General features: G+C 39.6%; 2 protein-coding genes across 6 annotated transcripts in view; one reads left to right on the forward strand and one right to left on the reverse strand.

Annotated features, from left to right (window-relative positions):
* Positions 1-843: 843 nt before the first annotated feature.
* LOC113015679 (LIM/homeobox protein Lhx8) lies at positions 844-6,915 on the forward strand. Of its 2 annotated transcripts, none has more exons than XM_026157793.1 (9): positions 844-1,060; positions 1,724-1,801; positions 2,461-2,586; positions 2,779-2,900; positions 3,530-3,750; positions 3,901-4,004; positions 4,751-4,846; positions 5,342-5,531; positions 6,438-6,915. In XM_026157793.1, exons 1-9 carry the CDS (start codon positions 980-982, stop codon positions 6,512-6,514), a joined length of 1,095 nt encoding a protein of 364 aa, XP_026013578.1. In that variant the 5' UTR covers positions 844-979; the 3' UTR covers positions 6,515-6,915. The 2 variants fall into 2 exon arrangements, with proteins under 2 accessions (XP_026013578.1, XP_026013579.1); XM_026157794.1 differs by lacking the exon at positions 844-1,060 and adding an exon at positions 1,069-1,563.
* Positions 6,916-6,993: 78 nt separating this feature from the next.
* Positions 6,994-19,453, reverse strand: part of slc44a5b (solute carrier family 44 member 5b) — a 48,935-nt gene continuing 36,475 nt past the window's right edge. For 3 of the 4 annotated variants that reach the window (XM_026157792.1, XM_026157789.1, XM_026157791.1), the window contains 9 exons: positions 18,187-18,274; positions 17,468-17,730; positions 17,266-17,360; positions 17,060-17,163; positions 16,871-16,944; positions 16,319-16,389; positions 15,797-15,885; positions 11,408-11,492; positions 9,872-11,163 (listed from right to left, as the gene is read on the reverse strand). In XM_026157792.1, the coding sequence (XP_026013577.1) occupies positions 11,048-11,163; positions 11,408-11,492; positions 15,797-15,885; positions 16,319-16,389; positions 16,871-16,944; positions 17,060-17,163; positions 17,266-17,360; positions 17,468-17,730; positions 18,187-18,274 (985 nt within the window). In that variant the 3' untranslated portion in view covers positions 9,872-11,047. Of the gene's footprint in view, positions 9,756-9,871; positions 11,164-11,407; positions 11,493-15,796; positions 15,886-16,318; positions 16,390-16,870; positions 16,945-17,059; positions 17,164-17,265; positions 17,361-17,467; positions 17,731-18,186; positions 18,275-19,453 lie in introns of those variants that run through there. The other variant, XM_026157790.1, reaches the window with a different exon arrangement.

The following is a 19,453-nucleotide window of genomic DNA, read 5'->3' on the forward strand; positions in this document are numbered from 1 at the left end:
GTGGCAGAATAAATATTCACACAGGATAATATAATATAATAATATTGTAAAGATTAGAAAATAAAGAGATTGAGTCTTAATAGCAGTAAAATTCACCCACTTGCACCTTTTATGTAGGAATTACATCTTTCCCATCTTTCTTTCTAAGAACATTAGTAAATAGTATATAGTTTATATATATATATATATTACTGGATCTCCATTTAGTTTATTATTCTTGCTACTGCACCTCAGTGTTGCATGTTGCACCTTGCTGATTTGAAGGTCTTTATATTCACGGCTACATCCACCCTGGAGGAGATCAGATTACTTTTCTTAAATCCACTGTAAACATGTTTGTAAAGCCTGCAGCCACAGGATCTGTGGTCTGAATTTACCTTTAAGTTCTTCCTTAAGGCCTTAAAAAATATTAAACAATTATTTTTTTTAATAGAGCATCTTTCCATCCACTTGCTTTTCACTTTCTTGTAGCTTGTGTAAATTCTACCATGTTATTATAATTTGCCTCATAATTACACCTGTTTTATTTTTAGGAGCAAGAGGAGCTTCAGCAGGCCTTTCTGAAGGAGCAGAAATACAACCTGCTGTCAAACAAGTTGTGAACTACATGCAATATTTAAACACTTTTAAATATTTTTGAACCACTTGCATATCATTCAAAGAAATCATGAAGTAAAACTTAAACATGCGGATTTTTTCAATCAAGCGCTCATTTGAAAAATATTTATAACAATCTCACTGCGCCAGACTTTTGCTCCTCTCAAAAGTTGCATTCAAAGCTTATTTCCAAAGGGGAGGCGCGACCAACACCGAGGAGAAAGTAGGAGTTATGAAACGCCCTCTGGAAACAGCTCGGGACAGACTGACTGACACAAGCACAGGAACCCTGGAGGAGAAGGAAAGGATAGCGGTTAGATTTTTTTATTTTTTATTTCCTTCGCTTTGAAAGTGGGACGACTTTTCCAGGCTGGACGCAGACATGCGCTGGAAAAGTGAGGTAAAAGTAGAGTGTCGCATCGGTAAGGAGAAGGAAAACGGATCTCTGGTGTCCAACGACGAGGTGAGTGAAGGGCGGGCGTGTAGCTTGTACACTCGCGATCAGCAGGTTGAGCCGTGAGTCAGTATCAGAGATTAAATATTAGTCGAAATTGCTTTGCCAATTAAATGAGAGTGGGCTTCGGTCTGTCATTAAAGCCGGCCTTCACACGCTGCGGCTCAGTATTTTTACAATTTGAAGAAATGTCAAAGAAAATGAGCCCTCCCTGAATTCTGCAATTAAAACTCAAGTAGTTAATGAGACCTCTTCACCTTTTGGTTGCCCGGGGTAGACGTTTGTGGCGAACTTAGCCTTTTTAATTGCTGTTATTAAATAAATCAATCCCCTTTTCCTTCAGACCTCGCGCTGCTTTTCTGATTGACGCGTGAAATTGGCGTGTTGGTTGGTTTAACCGCAGCTCGCGCACGCGCGCGCGCCCGCCCGCGAGCAGCGGCTGAATCACAAATTCAGAGCTCGAGAACATAATGGACACGGGATGAGTATTAGTTCAAGTGTTGTCTGTTTTTGTAAGTAATGACTATCCTTCTCTTCTTTAAATGTCATTTTGGTTTAATCGCCGGCGTTGTCATGGTGAAAAGTGAAAGGCATGATATTTATGGGAAGGAGCAGGGGGCATTTAAGGCAGCTGCGACAGTCTGACAAACCAGCATCCTCTTCTCGCCGTAGCTTCTCGTCATGTGTGAAGATTGCAAAGGAGACGAAGAGCTGCTGGGCAAATGCACTGAAGACAGGAGAGACATAATGGTAGGCGGGAAGGAAACGGTGCAGCCACAATTTGGTTTATTCTCAAAAACGAGCACGTTGTTTTTAATTTTTAAAGTTGTTTTATTTATTATATTTTGTTTTTTGTGTCTGTGGACAGACAAAATGACAACTTTTAGTGAAAGATGACATGTATTTCTCATGGATTTGTCACTAATTGGCTTCTAAAAGGAATAAAAACGCAAGGCACTTTATTCTTTATTCAGACTTTTCTATCTTTTTGACTTTTTCTTTTTGGATTTGGACTTTAAAGCTTTTTGTTCTCGCGTTGGTCAAACTGTGACCCTTATGGCTTTACCTATTTTATTCTGTAGTGTGATTTAGCTATTTTGAGCTTCTTAACTTTGCTTTCAGTGTTTTTCTTTATGTTTTTTCCTTTTACTTTAATTACTAACTCAGCAGGTGGCCAGGAGACAAGGATAGGCGTGACTGGACCGAGATTTAACAGTTAAAACAAATAAATACAGAAATTCGGGAAAAATGGTAAATTTTTAAGAGACAGTTTCTTGTGGTTGTTTTTCAGACTATCAATCACGTTGTTTATTGGTGGTGACAGTGCGTACCAGCTCATGCTGTACTGCAGGTTAGGAGTGGATGCGTTCCTGTGCGTAATTTTCTAACCGCAGGTCTGATCTCCTCAGGGCGCACCGGTGGAAGTTTTGGATGAAGAAGCGTCGTCCCTGCAGGCGATGTCCTCTGCGCCTCTGTTGGGCAGAACTGTGTGTGCGAGCTGCAACGAGGAAATAGTTGATAAATATCTATTAAAGGTAAATCCTGTCATTTTGTATTTTTATTTTATTTATTTATTTATTTTGCATGCATTGTTTTTCCTGCCTATTTAACACTAGAATACGTTTTTTCTCCCCTCTGCTGTTTGGCTCTAAACTGCTTTTCTTTCCCCTCCTTTCTTCTTTTATTCACCGAGTGACTTTTGCCAAATCATCATATTTTTGCTTTAGGTTAACGACTTGTGCTGGCATGTGCGCTGTCTCTCCTGCAGCGTGTGCCAGACTTCACTTGGCAGCCACACAAGTTGCTACATCAAAGAAAAAGAGGTTTTCTGCAAACTGGATTACTTTCGGTGAGTATATCGCCCTGCTAAAGATGCTTATCAGCGCAGATTCAACGATAACATAAGTTTGGGTCTGTTTTCGTTAAAGGAAATACCCATGAAATCCGATCTGTTAAAAAAAAATACTACAAGTAATGCATTTGAGAAATTAGATATATCGAACACTGAGTCCTGTTTCATTAAGCTTTTATATGTGCTTTCATTGTAACAATAATAATAATATACACTGTAGTCGGACTTGAGATTTGTTTCCGATTTTATTCAAATATCATGTATATAAAATTAATAAATGACCAATAAATGCATTATTATTTCTTACATTAATTTCTGTGAGTCGACGAACTTCATAGTGACATAAATAAAAATTAATAAAACGACTTAGAGGATTTTATTCCGTATGTTTGGATAATTGGAACAAATTGTGTGCCAGGTCCAGGGCAAAGGTCCATCTTATATTTCATGTACCGGGGCCTAAATCGACGTCAGGTGGGTTTTTTCACCGTTCCTGTTGTTGTTTAGACTGTGAGGTCATTATTTTGTGCAACTACACGCATAAATAGCAGGAATCATTATAGGAATTTAAACTGTTATTATCCTTTAAATACCATCAGGCTGTCTCCTTTGACCTTCACCTGCAGGAGATACGGCACTTGGTGCGCGTGCTGCGGGCGGAACATCCACTCCACAGACTGGGTCCGCCGGGCGAAGGGCAACGTCTATCACCTGGCCTGCTTCGCCTGTTTCTCCTGCAAGAGGCAGCTGTCCACCGGGGAGGAGTTCGCCCTGGTGGAGGGAAAAGTGCTTTGCAGGGTTCACTACGACTGCATGTTGGACAACCTCAAGCGGGCGGTGGAAAAGGGTGAGGCCGAAGTCTCACCCCACCAAAATGACCGCGAATAATTTGCTCTCTCTGTTTTTGAAATATCGGTTTGAAATTTATGAATCCTCAATGAAGCCACCGGAAACTGTATCATGTCTCATTTTAACATATTAATATATTTGGCTGCAGGAAACAGCGTTAACATGGAAGGAGCTGTGCCCACCGAACAGGAGATCAACCAGCCCAAACCCTCCAAGAGAGCTCGGACCAGCTTCACTGCTGACCAGCTGCAGGTTCAACTCCTCCTCCTCCTCTTCTTCATTCATCACATAAGAAAAAACAAAGACAAAATAAGTAGATTGTGTTTAGGTAAAAAATTAATTAATGTATAAAAAAGAAAACAAACAAACGCTGAATTTCTGGCCCTTAAATGATTTTTTTGGAATTCTTTCAAAAATTATTTTTCCTTTTTTTTTTTTTTTTACATAGTATACATATACTTTTTAAATTGTGGAAATTCACTTCTATGTGTCAAAAAATAAAAATATCAAAGGATTCAAGAGGAAAAAATGTCCTGATGTTATTTTCACAGGTGGATAAGATGCGTCATTGTGTCTGACATCAGAGATGACATGATACAAGATATTTAATACATTTAGTCTGAATGACACAGAGGACAGAATTACTAGAGAAGAAGAAAAAAAATAAGAAATCTGTTTTTTAAATTGGACCATGTGCAGTTTGTCTGATCTTCGCAATAATAATATTTATAATGCACATTATTTCAGCAATTCCCACTGTAGTTTTGTTATTGAATTAAAATGTAATAAATGGTTTAGATTTATGCAGAATATCCCAAAATGCTTATATGTTCCATGATTTTATTAGAATTATCCGTCTGTGTGAATTAAACCCTCTCTGGCAGACTTTAAAAGGCAGCTCTCAGATCTCCTCACAGTTACTCATGTTCAGATGAATCATGGATTTCCTTCCCACGGGACCACATAGTAAACCTTTGTGTTACTTTGTGCACATGCAGGTGATGCAGGCTCAGTTTGCTCAGGACAACAACCCAGACGCCCAAACACTGCAGAAACTAGCAGAGCAGACAGGCCTCAGTCGAAGAGTCATTCAGGTCAGTAAAGATCGGTGCATGAAGACCAAACGGATGATGGATATATCATCTGTTATGACATTTGTTCTTATTGGATTTCAATATATATCATGTGGTGTGTATAATGTATATTGTGTGTAATTACTGCACTATCCGGACGACGTATGTTCCCAAACAAACTCCTAAATAACCAAACAGTTCAGCCTGTAAAGACAAAAATGCTTTCTGAAGCTTTAACTGAAGCCTGAGATACTTTAAGCAGATTTGTAATGCAGCTTCTAGAGTTTAACCCTTTTTAGATAAGACACCTTTATCTGTTCTGACTGTTGCTGACTGTCCAAAAACTACAAGACAGTGACAGTGGCTTTACTCACAGGACAAAAGATGACTCCTTGACTGTAACTCTGTAAAAAATCATCTGTTTTGGCTGACGAAACATGAGCTAAAACAGTGACGTGCTTCTATCTTGGACTTTCAAATGCAGTCCTGCTAAAGGCGCTTGTCCCGTTAACTCAGGTCTGGTTCCAGAACTGTCGAGCACGCCACAAGAAGCACGTGAGCCCCAACCACACCTCCAGCACCCCCATGACCTCACTGCAGCCCAGCCACCTGTCCCAGCCCACCCCGACCCCCGAGGAGCTGCAATACACCGCCTACGGAGGTCCAGAGGGGTCGATGCTCTCAGCACTCCACTCCTTCATAGACAGTGAGCACGAGACTTTTTATACATTTCCATGACTGTAATTAAATTAAATAGAATTTTTTATTCTCTTATTTCTAAACAATATATATTTATTTTATTTTAATTGCCCCCATTGAACATTTGCATTTAGGATAAATGGACAAATATCTTAAATTCCAAACACAATTATTCTGAAATAAAGATGATTTTAAATCCAGGAACTTTAAATATTACAACCAGCATTTTATTCCATCTCCTGCTTTACTTTGACCCAGAAAACTAGACAATCAGTAGAAACGACTAGAATAAATCCAGACGAAGAAAGAAAAACTTTATCCTGCTTAAGATTTTGTCTCAGTAAAATAACATCAAAGTTAGAGGAGTGGTAGATGACGTCACTAGACTATAGGATGACAAATGAAATGGCGCAGGTAATAAAAAATGATCTGGCAGCCACGCCGCACACGATGAGATTGGGAAGTTTTGTCGTCAGATAGCAGATAATCAACCTTATGTTTTTTGTTGTTGTTGCCTTTGGTGTAGCATTTCACCCTCCCTGTTTGATAGTAGGAGGAGACACAAACCCAGCCAGGGAGGGGTGTGTGTGTGTGTGTGTGTGTGTGTGTGTAGGAGGGGGGGTTAGGGTCCCAGATCTGGATAAGTGGGAGCGTTGCATCCAGAAGGGCATTTGGCATAAAATCTGTGACAAAGCAAATGTGCAGCTCCGTCCGCTGTGATGAGAAAATCAGGGAGCAGCTGTTCGAACCCTTGTGGAGATGTAATATTTGACCCTGTCAGGAGCGCAACGAGGAAACATCCAATCAAATCACAATGCAAATACATAACTGTGCTGTCGTCTGTTACATATTTGAATACAATTTGTGGAAAACTGACCTGGATCAATATTGTCACTCTGCTCTGTGTCTGCAGTACACTCGCCTCCATCCTTGTTTCAACCGCTGCTGCCAGCCCACGCCATGACCTCACTGCCTGTGTCTAACGCCTGAGCTGCCCTCTCTCTCCCTTACACTCACACACAGCTGACCAATGTTTTTCCATTATTAGCAGCAGTATCTGATACGTGTGGTAAATATAATTTAAAGTTTTTGTGAACCATAAAATCTGCCGTAATATTGTTTGTTAAGCAAATTCTGGATCATTATAATTTACAGCCCTAAATGTACTGATGTATCATGGCAACGCTTCGGTGCACGTCACACACGACGTCATATATTTATATTTGTTTGTTGTCTGTTTGTTGGTGACAAAGTCTGATTGTGCTACTCTTAGTGAAAGCCACCAGCCCCACAAAAGTCGACTCCACATGAAGATGAACTGAATAGCAGTGTTGCAATTTAATTTATTGTATGTGTCGTCTCTTTTGAGAATAAATGTCTAATTTCACAAACCCGGGAGGAGTCATTGAAAAGCTTTGACACACGAGAGCTGAGGCCGTGCTGCGTTCACGGCTCGGCATGTTTACAAATTAGGAAATAGAAAAAACGATTTATTGATGAAAGCAAACATTATTAAAACACAACAATATCTGTATGTCAAACTTACACACAGGCAACATGTGTTGATTAGACACAAACACCTGAAACTTTTAATTGCAGACATACAGACAGAACTGAAGTGTTTCTGTTTACGACAGGTTCGAGCATCTTCAGAGTTTGACTTTTAAGAGCTTGTGGTTAGAAAACTGTCTCGCGTTATACCGAGAGCGACGTTTAACTTGTGTCTACTTGCTGACTGTGGTTGACCAAAAGAATCCAATTTCCAGACACAGGAGGGAGGAGAAGGCATATAAAAACACTTTTACGTCACTTATCAGATCTTACGAAGTCACACTACCTGGAGTGAAACTGAACCTGAGTTACATACACAAAGAGATATCGAACTCCGATGGGAGTACGGTAGTTATTTTGTGTGGAGAAAAGAAAGAAGAAGAAAAAGACCAAAGAAAACAACCTGCTGCATGCGTAATACGCCCCACTGTGCTCTACATGCATCATTTCTCTTCTTTCTTTCAGATACACAAGGAGTTGTTTTTCTTTTTTCCTTTTTTTTTTTAATGTTACATGTCCCAGCGTGCTCAGCTCAAACAGGGGCGGGAGGTGTGTGAGGCAGCCTGGCAGTGTTGTCACTCAGAGGCACCATGAGGGCAGGTTCTCAGCTTTGACAAGCACGCCGCAGAGACACAAACATGAGTCACGTCTGAAAGATCTAAAGAACATCTTTCTGAGCGGTGCGTGAATCTACTCTGAAAAAAGCACAACCTAGTAAAAGGTTGATGGCAGTAAAACACAAGGTGTGAGGGAGGTGGTGTACACCCTGGGCAGGTCGCCAGTCCATCACAGGGCTGACACACAGAGCCGCTCTCGCCAACGTCGATGCCTGAGGGAAATTTGAAACCACAAACTGATCTCCCAAAATCCTCTAAATCTTTTTCTTCCCAGACAGGAATCAGCTTCATCTGTGGCTCACCAACCTAATAAATCCATCCAACGGCAGCTTTGACACGAGCGACTCACTAGTGTTACAAACAACCATGCAAGAACAGGACACATAGTAGCAAAAACACTTAACACTGTTACTCCAATAACAAACTTTGTTATTGTTTAAGGTTATTAATACAAGACTCAAATATTCTTAGTGTGAACTTAAAAGACTTATTAAAACCAATCCAGCATCTTTAAAGCAGCTCCTCTACTGTTGGTTTGGTTCTGCCCCACAGTCGTGTTACATGCACACGTTTGCCACATAATGGGACCTAATTATATGTTTCTTAAACTTATCAAAGATAAAAATGGTCAGTAGAGAAGCAGGGGTTGTGTGAGGCATCATTACCGACAAAAGCCATCATATATTAAAAAATACATATCGACACTGTTTCAATAATACACATATGATTATATCACAAATAATCCAGCAATGAGTTAAAACTCGGACATTAAGCCTTGTGGATTTGCTGTTGTATTTTCACTATCAATTAATTTATATTTCCATTTGCACAGTTGTGGGTACAGGCTCTCTTTCCACCTCCTGGACTGGTGGTTAGTGTCATAAAAATAGGAACAAAACACACAAAAACCACAATATTAAAGACGACTTAAACTGACAGCATTATTTGCTTTTCAATGGTCTGTACAGAGATGATGATTTTTATCTTTATTTGGATTAGTCTGACCACGATAACCATGCAGTGAAAACACGATACCATGACAGCCCTAACTGTAGGCGTGGTTACAGGAAGCGTCCAAGGGCACTCGGATTATTTTGGAAATCCACAATCACTTAAGGCCGTCGGTGACGTCTATTCAAAGTGACCGCCGTCATCGTCCTGTGATGGAAGCCTTTAAATCCAGTAAGAATGGACTCTAACATTAATGAGGTAACTTTCAAAGATGATCACTTTAACACTTTTATACCTGTCACTGGTTTCAGTGCATTGTCACTGATACACAAGCTCTCATCAAAACACATGCAGAATTCGGAGGTTCTGCATTTTCTGCTGCACACAAACACATAATGTCATTCTGCTTCCCCCACAGCTAATAAACCAGACCTGTTAGACATCTCTTGCTGTTAAATATCCCTTTAAGAATGTTGATAAAGATGTCCAAAGCACGTATACTTCAATATTCAGAAACTCAAAGCAAAACACACTTGAGACTGAAGTAATCTGAACTGCTGTGCCATCATGTACTTGGCAATTAAACATAAAAACAGTGAGCAATGAGTGGTGAATATTTTTCTCAATGTGAGGAACTCAGGTACAGTGTACAGGTCATCTGGTAACGACTGGCACCACCAAGTGGTGAAAATTGGCAACTACACGAACCCAAAGCTGAGACGCACACAAAACAAATCTGTTGCATTGTGTAGTATGTGGCAGCAAAATGTACACAAATACACACATTTCCTTTACATAGACACATATAAAAATATTCATAACTATCACCGAGTCCATAAATTACTATGTGTGGGTGAATCTAATTATTCATGTTGCTTAGCTACAAGTTGTCTCTTATAGTGTACAGCTTCAACTTGTGTACACTTCCATTAAATATGGCAAAGTGTTTATTCCCATATGCCACGTGGGCTTGTACCATGCTTTGGTGTTAACCTTTATTCTTTCTCCTTCCTGCTACTTCCTTCTGTTCTTCTTGTGGAGGATCTTCCTCAGTGTTTTGCTCATGCGGTAGGGCCGGGCTGGAGCGCCGTCGTTCACCTCCAGGTCCCACACTACGAGGCAGCAGCAGCATGTTAAAAACCAATGGCGAGAGAATCATGCAGCACATCAAAATTTAACCTGTGATCACCTCGATTGTAAAAAATGAACGCCTCTGGAAATGCACGGGTCAGTAGTTCAACCATTTATGTTTATTCGAAAACAAAGATTCACATTTTCATTGGATTCGTTGATAAAAAAATTCTCCTATACAAAAAGAACACTGAATAACCTCCAGACAGATGTGTGTATTATACTTAGTATTAAAACAGCACAACATCTGAACCATCCAATAAAAAAATTTACCAAAAATGGCTTTGACATCCTTTTATAAACTGTATCGCAAAGGTTCCTGGTGTTAGGTCTAAAACAGAATAAGAGGAACATTTTTTTTTTTTTTTTTTCCACATCTAGGCACATAAACTAGTGGCTGCATTCAAAAGTTTCCTGAAAACGCTCAGGCTCGGTTCACATCTTTTTTCTTTAAGCATAAACCATTAAATGTCTTTTGAAGTCTTGACCTCCAACAAAGCCTCTGTCTGGTTTACAGTACATCTATGAGCATAATGAAAACTTTAATGTGACGCTGATTTAACATGAGAGAAACCTGTTTTGCTAAGTGCAGAGTTCACACCATTTTTGGATCTGTGTGCTTGTGTTAGTATAAATATAGTGGTTATAAAACCAATGGTAAACACCAACAGCCAGCAAAGTAATCATGCTACACAGAAGAAAGAAATCACATGGTTCGTTTCCTGTATGTGAAAGTGCATACAAAACATGATTTTACATTAGAAGACCAAAGTGCGACAAGAGGGTGCCCCATAAGTCCACCACTTTTTCCGTGGTGATGCCTTATGTCAAAGTGGCATCTGTACATTGTTTACGGTCCTCGTGTTTGTTTGAGTTAAAAAAAAGAAAGAAAAGCTTGTCTCGTTTTTAGTTTTCAGCCTGTGCATCCATCCTGCGAGTTGACGTGTACCCTCTCGGTAAGGCAGAGGTCAGCAGAGAATACAGACGAGAAAATGACAAAGAAACACAAAAGTGTAGCAGAAAAAAGGCAAGTATCTGAGTTGGCTCGAGAGAGGAAGTGAACAGTTATCTTAGTCCCCTATGCCTTTTCTGCGAGGACCCGAAGTAACAGCATGTCCTTTCATGCACAGGTCATCCCTGACAGGCTGGGCGGGGTGCATCCAGTTTCAATGTTTAGCCCTACAGTACTTGCTCTCGAGCGTCCAGACCCCCACGCACACGTCAGATATGGAGAAGCGAGTCAGAGAGCCAAGAGTTTAGTAAAATGCATCACTCAGGAAGCAGCGCAAGTTTTGGCACCCTCCTCTCCTTTGCGCAGGATCTTGTGCAGGCCAGGAGACATGTAGTAGGGCCTGGAGGAAGAACCATCATTCCTCTCCAGGTCTTCACCTGAGGCCAGGTCCCCGCAAAGGAACAGGAGGAGCAGGACGAGCAAACAGCACACAGAGCGGCAGCCACAAAGAGAAAGGAAAGCAGAGACTCAGCAGAGATGATAAACAAGAAGATATGCAAGACAGCGATTATTTCAAGTTATTAAAAGGAAGAAAGAGTCACACAAAGCTGCTGACATTCGATTTTTAACCACAGCAGAAGTGCTTCTGCACCGTAACTAAACATGAAACAGCATACTCACAAAAGCACAGGAACAATGTGTCCACACACATAGCATAGACGTTAAAAAAGCCATGTGCGATCATGTAGGATCCAAATATCACCGTCTGAAAGAGTTAACAGGTGAAAGTCTTACACTTTTAAGAGTTAAATATTTATTATTGAATATTTGCCAAAATAATGGTTCGACTATATTTAAACAAAACACAAGTAGAGGAGCGCTGCTTAGAAGCACTGGTTGAGTCTGAACATAAGAAGTGATTTTTCCACCGTACCAAGGAAACAAAGTACAACAAAGAATATAGATTGCATCATTTTTTTGTGCTCTGTGTAAAAGACCAAGTCAGAATAAATATATGTTTCGTGACTGTGCCTCTGTAAAGAGAATTTTAAATCAAATAATCACGATGTGACTAAAGTCCAGACTTTCAGCTTTAACATTATTTTTATAGTAGTCACTCATTTTCACTTTAAACTAGACAAACTAACATAACTTAATAATAGGGGTGCAACGATACACAAAATTCACGGTTCGATATTTTTTCGATACAAAAAAATGTTCATGCCTTTTTAATTTGTCATTCATTAAAATTATAAATATATATTTTAACTCAAACGTACAGTTTTTAAATTTAATGTTGCTGAAACAACAAAGGGATAAAATAATAAATTATCAGATGGAGAAATCACTAATCTTTGGAAAAGAGAGTTTATTACAGAGAAATGGCTCTTTCCAAAATAAAAGCTATACTATACGCTTCTTCTGGGCTATATTCTCAGCAGGATATTAAACATATCAGGTCCCCATAAGGAGAATCCTGTGCTAACGGCTGTCTAAATGACTCGGGTAAAGTTTGTAGCATGCTGCTTGTTGTTTTTGTCTGCTTCCACTTGTCTTTGCACTAGGATGATGTCGGAGTAAATGTGCAGTCATATTCGTTGTGTTCCCACTAGTGCTGTCAGCGTTAATCTGAAATGACATTAACGCCACAACACGGCAAATCTCCGTTAAAGAGCTACCACGGATCGCCCCGTGCATGGGGCTGGACGGCCAACACGTTAACGAGCTAACTGCGCTAACGCACTAGTTCCCACCAATGTAATTGAGCATTGCGTGGCACATCCAACATACTGTTTTACTTCAGTCCATGACTCGCTTACCTTCAGGGTCATACATCACATGAAAACCAAAATAGTTCCAAAGGCCAGATCTGAATGAGGGTGGGGGAGGTTCAATTTGCCATGTTGCAACGAGCTTAGCTTCTGTCTTGCTAGCTTGCGCTGTGCTCAGTGGATCTGCGCTCGACAGTGCAGCCTAGGCGGAGTAGTCGAACGCAGATCCTCTGAGCGCTCAACACAGACAGCATCGTCAGAAGAAAAATTGATCAAATAAATTAAAAATTTTGTATTGTTCGATACATATGCGTACCGAACATGGGTCATTCTTACTATTCGGTGCCATTTGAGTCCTAATGACATAATATGGTATATTTAGTGTAAAACTTGTCTAATGCTTATTTCTAAACCATTTTCTCGTATGTTTAACCCCCCTCTACCATAGAACACATTGATATATACACAGGATAAATACATTAAAAGTAAATTACTTTTATTTTAGCACAAGTCACTAAAGTACTATGTCCCCAGTCATGCTTGCTCGACTTCAGTTACAAATATAACTTAAAAAAAAAAAATCTAGATTTTTCATCATTTCTGGATTGGCTTATTTCTAATGTTCCTCATCAAATGTTCTTTTTTATTATTAATGCATGTTTAATACTTAAAATCTTTAAAAAATGTTGTGTCCCTGAATCAACTGTCACCCCTGTTACTCTGATAAGAATTCCATAGAACACATCACCTGATTATTCTTTTAGTCACATGACACTCCCGGATGTAACATATTTTGGAGGGAAAACTTTCAAGAAGAAGACGAGTAAGTACCACTCTTTAATCAACCCTTTTTTCAATGTTTTAGCAAGATTTTGTAATGTGGCAAAGCATAACACGTCCAACCTGTTACGCTTATTAATAGTGGAAACAATTTTTTTTTTGTAATTTTTATAATATGGCTAATAAACATGTTAAAAATGGTTCTTAGTGGTCACCATGTACTAGCTTGTTGTTCATCATACTAGTAGTAATGGCTAAGTTTAGCATAAAATCTCCCCCCTGTTACCGTCACCCCTGTTATTGCTATGCACTGTAACAGGGGGGACACATGGTAACAGGGGGGACGTAAGATGATAGAAGTTTAGTGTTTAGAGTTATTTATACAAGTGTGTATTGGTAATTATTATTAACCTGTATATATATATACTTTTAGAAAATTTTGAATAGTATACATTTTTCAGGGAATGGCACCAATGTCTGCTGCGGAGAAGCAGCGGCGCTACCGAGCACGTCGTGATGCTGACCCTGAGAGAAGACAGATATATCTCAATAAAGAGAAAGAGAAGTGGAGAAAGGACAGAGAGGAAGGGAAAAAAAAGAAAGTGGCAGATCTCAGTGAACGACAGAAGAGAGCACAGAGAAAGCAGTGGCGAGAAAGGAAAAGAAAGCAGAGGGCTAGTGCCAAAGGCAGGACAGAATTTGAGGCTATGAATACTCCTCCCCTAAGTCCAGAATATTCCCTAGAGCCAGAAAATGCCCCGCAACCAGGACCCTCAAGGTTAGAAGAAGATGATGTTGAGAGGAAAGTAAAAGAAATTATTGATGGACCGACACTTGTGCCTGTCAAAGGAACCATGAAAATCCACCAAGTACTCAGTTTCTCTCCAGGAACAATAAAATACAGGGACATAACCTGCCTTTGCCAGGCAGACAAAGGTGTACTGGACTGTGAATGCTATGGCCTGAAGGAGATAAGCCTTAGTCAAGAGGCAAGTCCACATTGCACTGAGGGACCAACCCGGCCTGAGAACATCACAAAAGATCATATTGGTCAGTGGTGCATTATCAACTACGATGGTGAACCCTACCCAGGAATCATTCTGGAGGTTGAAGAGGATGTTAAAGTGAAATGCATGCACAAGAACGGGACCAACAAGTTCCACTGGCCAAGTCCACGTGAGGACATAACCTGGTATAGGGATGACCAGGTTGTGTGTCTGATGAAAGAACCAACATTAATAAGAACATTAATTAATAAATTTTAAAAATTATAAATTAAGAACATTAATAAATTAATAAGAGGTCAGTTCAGCTGGAGAGGAAAGTGTGGGATTTCCTTGAAAAAAACTGGAGTTGCTGGTCTGTTGCATAGGTAAAATGTGTGAGAAAAATGTTCATTATGTTGGGTGTACAGTGAAAATTTGCTTGTTTAATGTGGACATGTATCTACCTGTGTTGGTTGGACGGGCATGGTGAAGGTGTTCAAAGTTTCTTTAAGGTGGTATTTTTTGTCACTGATGTTATGTCCACCCTGTTACCTCCTGTCCACCCTGTTTCTCCTCTGTCCACCCTGTTACCTGTGTGTTTCTTTTGTTAATTAAATCAAATCAACAAACATAATGCATGTCTCTTTGGTTATTGGGAGGGAATGAATCAGCAAAATTAAGTTACTTAAAAATGGAGCCAATTTTTTTTTTTATATTCCCTTTGAATCTAAAAACAATCTTTTGAAATTACACTGTGTCTTAAAACTGAACCTGTCTTCTTTCAATATAATGCTTGTTTAAAATACTTCCTTGAAATTTCCTTGCAGATTTTAAAAAGGGACATTGTAGCTTTTAGAAAATGTAAATATTACTATAACTGTGTATTCAAAACAGTTATTAATAGAAAATTGAATGTCCTGTAAGAGGGTGGACATTTGGCACGTCATGGGTAAAGACTTTGATTTTAAAAAAATATTATAATATAATATCCTTAGCTGGACCAATACATTTTTCTTATAGGTTGAAAATCCCTCTTTTAGATGAAATGTTAAAATAATTCAAAATTTTGTATTTTTTGATGAAGAGTGATCACACTGAAAGGGCACCGAATAGTAGGAATGACCCACATAAAAGCACTGTATCGAACGGTTCAATATCGATATGAGTATCGTTGCACCCCTTTTTAATAACATTGTTGCTGTTTTTTTCAACCATGGAAATAATTCTGCCAGCAGTGAACTCTGATAGATTTATTTGTATATGATCCAGGGTTACTGAGGCCATTAAACTGCCTGCTAGTAAGTAGTTGAATTACTTGTGAGCCTCTGAAAATTGGGTACTATGTACCTAAATAAGATAAAACAAACAACAAACACATTTTTGTTTAACCCCATGAATAAAGGTAAAACTTTACATTTCAATCACATATTGATTGTTTGATTTTTTGACAGAAAAAGTCTGTCATTGTCCAAATACTAACTATATTCATCACAGTATAATCATATTCTCATTGTAGATTTTTAATTCCTTACCAATAGAGGGACCCAAATGTAATTTAGTGATGGCACCTCCTCTTGAAAAAACGGTATTTTACGCGAGAAGAAGAAAAATGCAAGAATGCCTGAAAAAAAAAAAATCTGATTTAGTAACAAGCAAATATATATTTTCTTACATCATTTGAAATAAACAAAAATTGTCAAATCCTCATCGGCTTTAAAGCAGATTAAACACGAGTGGGTGGAACTTGAAACAAGGGTCTCATGATATACTGAAGGTTTACAATAAAGGACCTGCAGATATAAAAAGCTGCTGAAACAAAACAAGTGGTTAGGCCACGCAATAAGTCCTTTCAAACACTGCAAGTATAAATTAGAGTAACTTCTAGAATCAAGGTTTACGTTTAATATATAAGCTCTTATAAAATGAAGTAAAATCAAGGTCCTCCAAATTCATGTCAGCCACCTACTGGGATGTAAGTGTCAACTTATAATGATGCAAATTAAATAAGTAAATAAAGAGCTTATTGCATGCATCCAAATAAAAGATAAACTCACCAACACTTCCTGAAATAAGCAGTTTTCCCAAGAACAGCAGAAAGTCGGTCACCTTGTCCAGGACGGCCACCCTGCCGGGAGGAAGACAACGTGAGTAAATGGACTGGTTCCTATTATAGTGCCTCTCACCTCCAGCTGAGCACCCTCATTCACCCAACATTTACATTCATACTCCAATGGACACATCAGAGAGCAACTTGTATCTTGCCCAAGGATATTTGGCATGCACACGGGAGCAGCCAGGGATCGAACTACCAACCTTCCAATTAGATGACCTGCTCTACCTCCTGAGTTACAGCCAACCTCAAGTTGAGGTAGAAGAGAAACACAAACAGCAGAGATACAAACTCCCGTGCATTACGTCAACTGAAACTGCCCCATTATTTCACAAACATGATGACAGTAAATATACTTCTTTGTTTTTTTGCCCGTATCTGTTACGTTCTGGCATTTTTTATGGTAAAGAAGAAGCTTTACCACCTCAGCAGCATCTGTACTCTGCTGAGGGTTTTTTTTAGCCATGTGGCTCTAAAACATTTAACTGGGACTTACCGAACAACATTCCTCATTAAGAGGAAGAAAGCGTCCTTGGAGGAGGTGCAGAAGTTCTTCCCATATATTGCCATCTGTTGGTGAGAAGCAGTGAGTGCTGGGTTGCGGGTAGTTAAGCACCGAAGCTGGACCAATTAACAGCTGCTAACAGATGTCTGCAATAAATGAGTGTTACTAGAAATTACTCACCATAATGAATGCGTTTCTGTTTAGAAACTTGATAAAATGTTCCAGGCACCAGAAGCAGCATTTGAGGCAGCAGAGCAAGAATCGAGCGCAGGCATTTTGAGAAACTGGATAAAAATCAGGAATATAAATAAATATCATCAACAAAAAGTCATTTGAAACAATCAGTAATAAATTAGTAAGAGGCCTCGAAGGGTTTCCAAGCTTGCCTTTCAGTTTGTGATCCAGGTACTCGAGAACAATTCGGATCATCTGCACCACAGAAAGGATTAGCGACCCAAAGGCCAGAGAACCTGTGTGATAACTGTGCCACAAGAATGGAGAATATTAAATGAAAACATTTTCCTCACGTTCTTACTTTCACGTTTCAGCGTCTTAGTGGATTTGCGCTTGTTTTGGGACTGTACTCACCGTATAGCTCTGCTAAAGGAGGAGTAGAGGGGGCAGGCAGGGATGTCTTTTGGCTTCTTCAGGGCCCAGTAGTAGGAAGCGAAGGCCCCGGCCAGGGTGCACTGGCCCAGGGCGATGGTAAAGTTGACCAGCCAGAGGAACACAAAGAGGTTACACAGATGGAAAACTAAGATGTAGCGATGGTACAGACTCTCCCCACCGTAGAAGGCGAACATACACTGTGACCCGGGGCACACCTTGGTAATGTTGGTCTTACTGAAGGTCTGAAATAAAGCAGCAGATTAGATCTTGATGCGCTGTCAGATAGAAATAACAGGATTCTGTTTGTCACCATAATCAAGATACTTTTCTCTTCTTGTCTTTCCTGCCTCTACCTTGAATATAAATTATTTCCACATGAATAGCTTTAAGGGAATCCTTGAATATTCATCTGTTTACATGCTCAAATTACTTGTTGGCTGATAAATAACATCTGTCAGATAAATGTTTGTTGCTGCCAGCCACTAATTGAACTCGATTTACATCGGAACATCTAATGTATTTACATTAAGACATTTTATTAATTAGACATAAAGCAGCTATTACACCTAATTTGACTAATTACACTTTACTGCTGAGAACGAATCCGATCAAGAGATGTTTTTCATGCCAAGTGATGGAGAAATTACACGGTAACTAAACATTTTCAGTAATAAACTGTAAGGGAGCATAGGGCTAACCTGTGGATTGCATGTGAGGTTTGCATACATGCATTTATCATCAGCAGGTGTGACCTTGTAGACTGCGTTACCCGATGATGCTAAGAAGCTGAGGGTAAACTAGTTAAAGGAAAAATTCAACACTCAAGAATCAGTGAGTTAAAGAACATGTAGTTGGACTTCCTTGACTGCTTCACTTACTTGTTACAGACTCACGGGCCATTTCATTAGGTACACCTGTTCGACTGATTGTTCACACAAATATCTAATCAGCAAATCACAAAGAAGCAACTAAGTGCTGAACATCTCTGGGTGAAAATGCTGATGTCAAAGGTCATAGGAGAAAGGCCAGACTGCTTCGATCTGATAGGAAGGGAAGAGTAACATAAACAACCACAATCATTCTTATCAAGGTACGCAGATCAGCATCTCCGAACGCACAAGATATCGAAACTTGAAACAGACGGCCAAAACAGACGCTACTCCTGTAAGCTAAAAAACACTGATGCAGCATAAGTTCACCAAAATTGGACAACAGAAGATTAAAAAAATGTTCCCTGGTCTGATGAGTTTCAGCTGGGAAAATTGGATGGTACAGTCAGAATTTAGCATAAACAATATGAATGATGGCATGGACGTTCTTGCCTTAATTCACTGGTTCAGGATGGTGATGGTGGTGTAATCGTGTGGAGGATACTTTCGGCTGTTTAGCAACAACCACTTCCATCATCATGTCAAAAAATAATCTCAAATTAGTTTCCTGAACATGACAATGAGTTCAGTATACTCAAACAGCCTCCACGGTTACCAGATCTATCCAACACAGCACCCGTGGGACGTGGTAGAACGGGACCTTTGCATCCTAGACGTGCAGCCGACAAATGCGCAACAACTGTGTAATGCTGTCGGGACAACATGGACCAAAATTAATATTTTCAGCACCTTGTTGATGCCATTAAGAACTGAGGCAGTTATGAAAGTAACAGAGAGTCCAACCTTGTGATAACAAGGTGTACCTAGCAAAGTCACCTGTGAGCATATGCAACAACCAATCCATGCAGAGGTCTGACTTACCTGTGCCTGGTTCTAGAAGACTTTTTCCTCTCCACTGTTGCTGAATGCACGCTCAAAGGGAACTACTAGCTTTCTCTCTAATACTGTAGTCTTTACTTTACTATTTCAAGTGTCCTGAGATAAATTATGCTGTGGCACAACATCAAAAAACCTGAATTTAACCTGTTTAATCTAACAGCTTTACTGATATTACACATTATCCTGTGGATGATTC

The sequence above is a fragment of the Astatotilapia calliptera genome, chromosome 23 (genome assembly GCF_900246225.1).
Source record: "Astatotilapia calliptera chromosome 23, fAstCal1.2, whole genome shotgun sequence".
NCBI classification, from domain to species: Eukaryota; Metazoa; Chordata; class Actinopteri; order Cichliformes; family Cichlidae; genus Astatotilapia; species Astatotilapia calliptera.

What these genes read in the sequence shown, in the direction of transcription:
- LOC113015679 (XM_026157793.1), top strand. Translation starts at nt 980, where the DNA reads ATGCGCTGGAAAAGTGAGGTAAAAGTAGAGTGTCGCATCGGTAAGGAG. An exon ending in AAGACAGGAGAGACATAATG is followed by an intron (nt 1,802 to 2,460) that starts GTAGGCGGGAAG and finishes TGATCTCCTCAG; the next exon opens with GGCGCACCGGTGGAAGTTTT. An exon ending in TCAGTCGAAGAGTCATTCAG is followed by an intron (nt 4,847 to 5,341) that starts GTCAGTAAAGAT and finishes CCGTTAACTCAG; the next exon opens with GTCTGGTTCCAGAACTGTCG.